The sequence below is a fragment of the Chenopodium album genome, chromosome 3, assembly GCF_948465745.1.
Source record: "Chenopodium album chromosome 3, dcCheAlbu1.1, whole genome shotgun sequence".
In the NCBI taxonomy this organism is placed as follows: Eukaryota; Viridiplantae; Streptophyta; class Magnoliopsida; order Caryophyllales; family Amaranthaceae; genus Chenopodium; species Chenopodium album.
In genome coordinates this window covers 71,253,849-71,264,722 of record NC_137836.1, presented here as the reverse complement: position 1 = coordinate 71,264,722, position 10,874 = coordinate 71,253,849, and the positions used below count along the sequence as shown (strand labels likewise).

Sequence of the window (10,874 nt, the reverse complement as noted above, 5' to 3'; positions counted from 1 at the left end):
AATTTATAATTATGTATTTCTAAAGAAAAATGTACTGTATTGAAAAGAAAATAAAAAAAAAATACAATTTTAATACATCGTGAAAAATAAAAATAATTCAAAATGATAATCAAAATATTAAATATAGGCCAATCAAATTTCGCCATGTCAATATATTCTGGCGCTTTTTTTTGAGGAATGACTTTGTTAAATTTTCTCCCTAGTTACCATTGAATATAGATAAAGTCCATTACAAGCAATAATGCATAAAAAAAACTTGCCCACTAATTCAACTAGTACGTAATGCAATGCATGCATTAGATAGTGTAATTATTATAACCTTAAGACCTAATCAACACGTACGACAGACCAATTCTCATCAAGTTCTCATTTATATCACCATTTCATATATATCAATACATCTTTTTCATGCATATGTAACACTCCTAATTTCTTTCTTACAAGCAAATATAGCTTCATTCTATATACTAAATCTCCTTAATTAATTCTCTTCCATTCAAACTAATTAAACATGGAAAAACCATTAACACTTATTTTCTTTACCCTACTATATTGTCTATTCTTTCTCCCTACATCAATTATTTCCCAAGGTCAAAACATTTCTTCCTCATGTAATGGCATATTTTTACAGTACACCTACACTCGGGGCGAGCAACTCCCCCCGAACATCACGGCCTCGAACCCAATAGACCAACCATATAAGTTCCAATCAACGCTTTATATCCAAAACAATGGTTTACAAGAGTTGAAGTCATGGAGAGCTTTTGTAGGGTTTCGACACGGTGAACTTTTGGTGTCTGCCTCTAATGCTGTGCTTCTTGATGGCTCACCTTTACCTGCTAATGTTTCAAATGGCACCGTTTTTACTGGCTACCCTACGACGGACTTAAAGACCGCGATAGAGACTGCCGGAGATTTGGCTCAGATGAGTGTTCGAGTTGAGTTGGTTGGTACTGAATTTGGTGTTTCACCGGAAGATTTTCCTTTGCCTTCAAATATTAGCCTTGCTAATGATGGTTTTATATGTGCTAATTCTACTATGCAAGGTATGTAACCATAATCATAGATAAAATTTCAAATTCAATTTATGTTTTATTAAAAGAGTCGGTTGAATTATTATTTTTAGTGAAGAATTAATTTAATTTTTATACTCCATATATTAACAAATTAGAAGTCAATTACGTTAGTTAAACTTATAACTAATTCATATACTCGTTCCACTTTCCTACATCACTATAGCTCTAGCAATCTTTAATAAATTAAATCTATTTGATTTCTTGCCAAGTTGCCATTATGTTTTGTTGATCCGGTCATTTGTAATTTTGTAGAATTTGTTATATACACCTGGGTGTACTGTACCATACATCCGGGGTCATTTGCTCATTTAATCAACAAATGAGCAAATAATATTTTTACTTATTTATTGACTGCATGAGCAAATGACTCCGGGTGTACGGTACACTTGGGTGTATATAACAGGCTCTCAGTCATTTGTAACTTAATATTTATAGTAATCTTATCAATATAATAATATTTGTGATTTTAATTAGTCACAATGTCTACATACAAATAATAAATTTACGCAATAATACAATATCAAGAATATCAAAGTGATCAATAGGCCTTGAATTATTTGAATAGAACAAAGTGCCAACAAGGTAAAACTCATGGTAGAGGTTATTAGAGGAAATAGCTTTAGCCGTACCATGTAAAACTGACAACCGATTGTACATAAAATACCGCTAAACAAGTGTATTGTTTAACTACAGAGTACATACCAAGAGCGTTAATCATCCTTGATTAATTATGTAATAATCATTTCTTCAAAAAAAATTAAAAAAAAATGTAATAATCAGTTATTTGGAAAGTTGACTTTCTATGTGGTTTTGATGACTAATATAAGTTTGTTGTATACAATATACTTTCATTATTGTATACATAATAAATCTTGACATGCATGCAGCTATATATGTGCTACGGTACTAATATATAAGTCATAACATACAGCTATTTTAAGATAGATAACCATTGCATGCATATGGCTTAGAAATGTTTTTGGAAGTTAATTATAAGTCCTCTACGATGTGATTTTTTTATGCTCATTAGAACAATTACAAAACTTCAAATTGTGGCGCTAATATATGCAGGGAATACTAGTATGTCTACATGTTGCATACGAGATCCTAATGCTAGAACAACCATCAATGCAACAGAGCAATTCCTACCGCGACAAAGTGGAGATTTGAGCATAATGTACGATGTTATATCAGCATATGAATCGAACTATTGGGCGCAGGTGACTATATCAAACCAAAATCAAAGAGGGCGCCTAGACAATTGGCAATTAAGTTGGGAATGGATGAGAAAAGAGTTCATTTATACTATGAGAGGCGCTACACCTTACAAAATAGACTCCTCAAAATGCATCTTTGGTGACCAAGCTAAATTCTACCAAAGTCTTGACCTTTCGAGGGCCTTAAGTTGTGAGCATAAGCAAACGATCATAGACCTACCGCCAACTTTGGCAAATGATCAAACCCTAGGCTCAATCCCCTATTGTTGTCGAAATGGTACAATTTTGCCTTCAACCATGGATCCAAGCATGTCTATTTCCGCCTTTCAAATGCAAGTGTATAAGATGCCACCTGACCTTAACGTGACCATTTTTAACACGCCACAAAATTGGAAGATCAATGGAACATTTAATCAAGACTATAAATGTGGGAATCCAATTCGAGTGAGCCCTAGCCTCCTACCTAGCCCTAATGGCCTCCCGGTACAAGTGGAAGCAATTGCTAGTTGGCAAGTGGTGTGCAATAAGACACGAAGTAGCACAAGACCCCCAAAATGTTGTGTGTCATTCTCCTCTTTTTTCTATGATTCCGTTATCCCTTGCAAAACATGTGCATGTGGTTGCCCTAATCCAAGACAAGAACAAGCTTGCAATGCTACCGCGAATGCAATTGCCTTACCATCTTACGCGCTTCTGATTCCATTTGAAAATCGAACTAAAATGACCACCGAGTATGCAAGACTAAAACATATACCCATATCCAACAATTTATTACCTTGTGGTGATAATTGTGGAGTCACCATAAATTGGCATTTGTCATCGGATTACCGAAAAGGGTGGACTTCTAGGGTTACACTCTTCAATTGGGGGGATACTAATTTCTCCGATTGGTTTGTGGCCGCGGAGCTTGACAAGGCCGGAGTAGGGCTAGAAAGGGTTTATTCCTTTAATGGAAGCTCTTTGCCGGGAGATAGTAGCACAATTTTCATGCATGGTTTTCCAAGTGGAAATGATTATCTTCTAGGGCAAGTAAATGGATCCAATCCAAACAAAGATCCTAAGCGTCCGGGTACTTTGCAATCAGTGATTTTGTTTGATAAGAAGAAAACACCAGGGATTAATGTGGCTCGCGGTGATGGTTTTCCTACTAAAGTCATCTTCAATGGTGAGGAGTGTTCTCTTCCTACAATATTACCAATTAATTCAGCTTCCATGGTTAGTTCTAATAATAGCATGTATAGCTTGTTTATAACCTTGGTTCTAATGTTTTTGTTACATTAATGGTGAGATTTTATTTCTACATTTGATTCTTAAGTTTATGTTAAGTATAATATAATGTTGAGGGCAACATTCATGTATATGACTGAAAAATCGATTGATTTGGATTTATCATATTAATATTAATACGGAGTATGTTAACATTTGAAAAATGGTAGTAATCAACCAATACAAATAGTTTCAAAACACTAATGATTAATTAGCTCACAATTATCATCATTTGTGAACCCTAATAAACAATTAACTTATTATTTTGTACAATGCTTTAAAGTAATTAAGATTACCATAAAAATTAATATGTTCAAAACTTCCTTCTATTCTACTTGTACCATTTCAATCAAAATTGAATGTGGTATCATTGTAACATAAATCATGTACATAACTCTCATATGTATTATTCACTTGCTCCTCGATTGATGTAGTCTCTTTCAGTGAACATGCATTTTCAACTAAAGGAACTTTTGTTGAACAATAAGCATATGAAACAACAGGATGATATATAACATTACCACCATTTTCGACATGATGATGAAGTCTCAAGTTTCGAGGATGTGAATTCAAACTTGTGAAATCGCGTACTTGAAAGGGTGACGAGTTTGGAAGAACTTGTGCTTGAACACTATACACATCTATTGGAGATATAAAAGTCTTGCCTTCATTTTGATGTTGTGAAATTTGCTCAAATTTCTTATGATAAAGACGATATTTCTGCATCAAGTTAAACGATTATACTTGCATAAAATTGTGATGAATCACAAATGAAATATAATTTAAATATCTCAAATTGTAGTACTTATACCTGTAGATGGCTAGCAACATTTTCTCTAGTTAAGCCAGGAATATTCATTATTTCCAAAATCTTTTTTGGAACTACCTCTGCATAGTGTTATTATGTTTAAAAAGAAAAAACAAATATACATGAGTAAACATGAATGTATTACATAATTATGGCAAAATAAAACGAAGGCCCTATTCTTTTCACCTTAAAAAAAATAATATTAAGTAAAAATAATTTCAGATTAGTAAAAATAAGTTCAGTTCAGTAAAATTAATTTCAGTTCTGTAAAAATAATTTTTTTAAAGAAGAATTATAATAGAAAATCAGTAAAAATAATTTAAGTTCAGTAAAAATAATTTCAGTTCAGTAAAATTAAGTTCAGTTCAGTAAAAATAAGTTCAGTTCAGTAAAAATAAGTTCAGTTCAGTAAAAATAATTTTAGTTCAGCAAAATTAAGGTGAATCAAACAGGGCCGAAGTACTACTACTTTCATTTTTTTATATTACAAATTAGAGTGTTAAGATATATTAGTCATAATATATCTTTTGTTCAATGTAAATAATTCGGTTACCATAGTTATTTACATTGACCAAAAGATATACTGACTAATACATGTATAATAAGGAAAAGGAGTATATAATTCTTCAAAAAAAAAAAATGATAAAAAATGGAAAAATGTTATACATAGCTCTTAGGGATATATGTAAGTATTAAATTTACACTTGAAAATCGTAAATTTTTTTTAAAAAATCATCAAAATATAAACACTAATAACACTGATTTACGCGTGTTTTTGTCATGAATTATTCCTAATTTTATATAATTTCCAAGAGTATATTTAATGCTTATATATAGCCCTTAGGGCTACATATAACATTACCCATAAAAAATAATTAATTATTTTCTAATTTGCAATAAAATCAATAATATAACAATAGTGGAATATGATACTCCGTAAAAGAAATCTAATAGGAGTAACATTTTTTTATTTTCATTTTAAGATAAATAAATGTTTAATTAAATTTTCAATTTTACAAATTATGGTAAAATATCCAACTGTTTGCCAATTAATAACAATTCTTATTGTTGACAATCTCATTCTTTAGCCTTTAAGTTTGTATTATACTCCGTAATATAGACACTAAAATAAACTAAATAAATAAAAATATAAACTCGAGTTGGACTGGTGTGTTGAATCCAATGTAGTTATTCAAATATTCACCAACACAATAAGAAATCTTCTTTTTTTCAATAAAATACAAAATTCACATTACAAATTATTTGAATAATGTCAGTAAGGTGGTATGTAAATTCAATTCCTAAAAAGTGTATACATGGGTGAAGAATCACGAAATGATTGATGTTTTATTATTGTCTTATCTTGATAATGGCTTTTTGATAGTTTTTTAAAATGCTTGTCCATAGTTCTTTGCTTTTTTTTATTTTTATTTGGAAGATTTAGCAACATTTCCAAAAAAAAAAAAAAAAAAAAAAAAGGTTGTTGCTCATAATAACATAAATCAGCGAAAGAATTGAAAATCAAATTGGATAATGTCGGTATCACTTATCGCTTAAGTTTTTGCAAATTTTCTTGGTTAAAATAGTGGAAATAGTCATACAATCGAGAAATTTGATGGTAGTCTGAATTTGGAGATGATGCTTATCGATAATTCTTTATTTAAAAAATTGTATTTTATATTCTTTTATATATTTTCATGTTATTACTAGTATAATTAAACACACAAACGGATATAATTTCATCATACAAGCTTCAGAAGTATGCTTATGTATCTAATGTATCTTCATATAAGTGGAGTTTCTGTACAGTTGTATCTTATGAAGCTTTGATTAAATCCATTAGTAGCATTTTGCTTTCTTAAAGGCAAGATTTGTGTGATAACTACATGTATATATATAATAAAAACAATAACGGATTTTTTACAAATGGTTTGATCAACAAGAAGACTAGAAATCCTTTATGTACACAATACATCTGATTTTTACACATTAACATGGGAAAATATTACTTGTTAACTCAAATATGTTGATTTTTTTCTTTAAATAAATAATTAAAGGATGTGAGCTATTTTAAAGATATTAGGGATTTATATACCTGAATTATATGAATATTTCTTTAAATTTTGTTCCTAAAACCTATCAATTCCTTTTTTTCTACTCACTTACTATTTAGTGTGTAAAGTAAAGAAAATATTGACCATCCATTGCTACAAATGTACAGATCTAAAATTATCGCTTGTGATCGCGTTAGAATTGTTTCATTGTGTAATGTCCAAATATCTAATTTTCATTATTTACTCTAGTATGCAATTAAGGATATAGTTGGTCAAAACCTCAAACATGCATGTTACAACACAAATTGCAAGTGAGTAGAACAAAGACGGAGGGAGTACAAATGTATCATACAATCTACACCATGGTTTTTTCTACGTTAGTTTCTTAATTTATATAGTAATCACTAATGAAGTTCAATGATCCGTGATAATATGATACTGATCACAAATAAATATATATTGTCAAATCATACTCAAATGACTTTGTAGGAGTTAGGAAGGATATGAAGTTTTTGGATTTGTATAGGATGAAGCATTGGATTGTAAGGGATGGAGGATGAGGATCTTTGTCAATGATTACACGGAATAATCAAATTTGGTTCATGTAGCCAACCCCCCTTATGGGATTAAGGCTTTGATTGATTGATTGTCAAATCATTCTCAACAAATGAGCAACATACATATATAAAATCATTAATTTTTTAAAATTGTCCCGCTTTAATTGTCAACTAGTGAGTAGCCTGGGCGTTGCCTCGGATTACTACTTTTATAGTTGTGCAATTGCTAATTTTAAGAGCATCTAATAGTGTGTGTAGTATGTGTCTTCAGTACTTTATAGTATAATATTATTTATTGTGCAAGTTTAAAGCATAATTGACAATTAGTCTAGATGGTTGAACAATAACCTTTCTTTAAAGAGAACAAGTGTTCAAACCTTCTCATTCATATATTTTTTCCAATATAGTTGAGATAACATGGTGTATTATTGTTGGTTGTGTGGATGACATAACATATTATGGTGATGAGTGGATGACGTGGCATAATAAGAAATTGAGTAAGTGATATGGCGAAATGAGGGAGTTTACGTGACACCTAGACGTTTTTAGTAACGCCTTTTAATATGATAGTATAGATTTGTTAGAATTACATACGGTTTGAGTTTGTGTTTGAAATTATATTATTCTTTTCAAAAATAATAAAGTAAAATAGACAAGTAAATAACGAGTATAGAGAACTTACTTGCACTCCCAATCTGATTAATTGCTTCTACAAACTTAGCATGAAGCTCAGTAGTCCAAATGACCCTTTGTTTTTTCTTTGTAGTTGCATCATCATTTACAAGTAAATCTCCCAAGTTACTTGCATGCTTCCTCTTCTTCATGCATTTCTCATCATCTTCACCATCACTACTAGCAACAATCGAATCGATTTTCGAGGAATTTATGTTAATCTTTTCAAAGTGATTCTCCCAAGTGTTGGATTCATTCAAGTCGTTATCTATGTGAGAACTACTACTAGTACTCCTTGTGGGTTGTTCTTCCCTTTGATGTCTTTGTTTCCAATACGCGTATTTCCATAAATGTTTCACATTCTCCATTTGAATTGGCTTAATGAGGAAATCACAAGCTCCATGTATTAGCCCCTTCCTTATTAGATCTTCATCATCATCATTTGTTGTGGTCACTAAACAAACAAATTTTTAAAATTAAAGATAGGGTTAGTCTAAAATGTGTTGAATTAATTAATGGGCTAATTTTCACATCATTAAAGTTGTGATGAACTGATGACTCAATGAGGTTCAGGCGTAGTGATTAACATTAAGGGTCTGTGTATGACACAAAAGTGAAGTCACGTTCAATCCCCCTCCTTTATTAATAGTTTGTATTGCCTTATTGCTTTTTTTTTTTTAGGGTAATCATGAAAAGGAAAAAAAAAAAAAAAGAAAAATTGTGCGAGAGGTTAATCATGATATTGTTGTTGATCAAATTCAAAGTTTGTTACCTCTAAATATTACGGAGTAGTTGCTAGTTTCTAGGCTAGGACTTTGGATTTAGTCTTTACATAGTAATTGAAACTCCTTTCTCTTAGTTTCTTTGCTCATAGTATTCTCTAATTAATCAACCTATTTGTGTAATTGAATATCAATGACTAATTCAAGGGCATTTTAAAGCATTATACTACAAGTTACAATAATTATTATAACCGTGAATAAAAATAAAATTTATTTACACATAATTAATAAAGAAATTAAAAATCACTCTCAAGAATTACATACCTCTCCATCCGTAAAAATCAAAACGGAATTGAAGCGTAACGTATTTATAGAAACGGAGGTAATACTTACTTAAAACGGGGATATCCATATCTAATCCAATACACTTCAGTAGCTCAAACCCATCCATGTCGGGCATGTTGAGATCAGTTATAACAAAATCAAATCTATTTCTATCTTCTTGTAGCATAGATATTGCTTCCTTTGCATATTGGCATTTTGTCACTACAAAAACAACAATACATTACATTTTATAAAAGTCCATTTTCAAATTATTAAATTGAATTCATAGTTAAAATAAAATCATGATTATAGTTTTAACAAAGAAAACATACCCTTGAAATGGTTAGATTGCAGCATTTTTTCCAATCTCAACAAGTGATTAAGATCATAATCCACAATGAGAACCTTCCATTCGCGATTCATGAATTCTTTAGACAGTGAAGAGTGAATGTATATTGCTATTTAAATTAGATAAGAGTATGTGTGAGATAGAGAGTAGATTAAGGTGATAAAATAATCAAACAGGTTGTTATAAGTGTAACAACTTTCCACGTTTTTGTAAAACAATTAGAAAAAACTAATAATTTCAAAATTTAAAAACATTATCACGTTGAAAAAAAATATGGGTTTCAAATCCTAGATTTTTTTTCTAGATTTATAGAATGAGAAATATCTTGACCGTTATTGTTTAACTTTATCTAGTTTACCATGGTGTTTTTCTACAAGAAAATGTATGTATATGTAAAGATAGTTGTTAGTAGTGGTAATATTGTTAGCAGGTGCAAGCGATTAATAAAGCTACTCCAATTAAGTTAAGAATCACACCAATGTTTGTAGCTATGAATTTGCTTGCAATTTTCAAAAGTCTCTATTTATTAACTTGACCGATGGAGCAATGAGATACAATTAGCTTAGGTATTAGCTAAGTATTAGCTTAGGGATGTTCATAGTGGGGTTTAGACCGCACCAAATCGCAGTTTTGCAATTTGGTGTGGTTTGCGGTTTGAAAATTGCGAAGTGATTTTTGAAAATGACCAAACCACGATTTCAGTTTGGTGTGATTTCCAAAAAAATAGATCAAGTCGCACCGCAAACCGCACTTTGATGTGGTTTGTGGTTTTTATACTGTATTTTTATCAAAAAAAAAATATAAAAGAACAAAAAAATATAAAAGAACTAAAAAATATGAGTTAATCATTGACTATTAGCTAACTAGCTAGGTTAGATCCCGTACCATGCACAATAATTTTTAATATTTATCATGAGTTTAACATTATTATTCAGCTATAAAAAAATATATCTAATTGTAAATTGTACTCCCGCCGTCCCAAAAAGAACGACCCATTTGGGTTGATTACGCGGGTATTAAGGAAGTTAAGTAAAAAGAAGTAAAAGTATATTGGAAAGATAAATTTACATGGGGTTTGTAAAAAAATAGAGAGAGAAAGTAATAAAATAACATGGAAAATCAAATTTTTATATGGGGAAGCTAATTTGGCACAAATATTGTTGCAAATTGGTGGTGTTTTAATACAAATGGGTCATTCTTTTTGGGACAAAGTTTTGGCCAAATGGGTTGTTCTTTTTGGGACGGAGGGAATAATAAAATATCACACTAAAGAAAATAAAGGGAATTATACATGCACGACTAATAAAATTAACTATGGATTACATGATTACATCACAAGAATAATATCTTTGTTGAAATAGGAATGAAATATTATTGTATAGTAAGTATTAATACTCGTCTGAGAAGTTTTGGTAAAAAGAAATGAAAAAAATAACACTTTTGAATGGAAAATTTTTAATCAGGATATTATGTCATTCCTAGTTTTGCCTTTAATATATAGTTATAGATAGATTATTGGACCTAATGTGGAACCTACATCAACAAATATGAAAGTTTCAAATCAGAATAGACTGATAGTCAATAGACATACATTGTATAAATTGCTTCGGAAGTATATATCCTCATTGTCGAAATATGTCTTTTTTCCAAATTTTAGAGGCATATCACAAGGGGAGTACCATAAAATAATAAATGTAAATGCACGGTTCCTTGAAGAGAATGATGTGCATATAGGGCATATAGAATCCTGAAATTTTCCAAACAACGTTTCCTATGACATCTCTAATTACTTTATTAAGTAAATAAAAGAGGGTATTTGTAAATGGGCA

General features: G+C 30.5%; 1 protein-coding gene and 1 pseudogene across 1 annotated transcript; one reads left to right on the top strand and one right to left on the bottom strand.

The window, feature by feature from the left end:
- Positions 1 to 601: 601 nt before the first annotated feature.
- Positions 602 to 3,574, top strand: LOC145625302 (COBRA-like protein 7 pseudogene; annotated as a pseudogene).
- A 330-nt stretch (positions 3,575 to 3,904) lies between these two features.
- LOC145625301 (two-component response regulator ORR26-like) lies at positions 3,905 to 9,119 on the bottom strand. The gene is made up of 5 exons (XM_081678361.1): positions 9,029 to 9,119; positions 8,697 to 8,918; positions 7,661 to 8,104; positions 4,371 to 4,447; positions 3,905 to 4,279 (listed from the first exon to the last, which is right to left on the bottom strand). Exons 1-5 carry the CDS (start codon positions 9,117 to 9,119, stop codon positions 3,905 to 3,907), a joined length of 1,209 nt encoding a protein of 402 aa, XP_081534487.1.
- Positions 9,120 to 10,874: the final 1,755 nt, after the last annotated feature.

Bases quoted from the DNA above. Each gene is read 5' to 3' on its own strand.
- LOC145625301 (XM_081678361.1), bottom strand. From the start codon at position 9,119: ATGAATCGCGAATGGAAGGTTCTCATTGTGGATTATGATCTTAATCAC. The intron at 8,919-9,028 runs GTATGTTTTCTT...TTGTTTTTGTAG, and splicing joins GCAATCTAACCATTTCAAGG to TGACAAAATGCCAATATGCA. The intron at 8,105-8,696 runs GTATGTAATTCT...TTGTTTGTTTAG, and splicing joins TGATTTTTACGGATGGAGAG to TGACCACAACAAATGATGAT.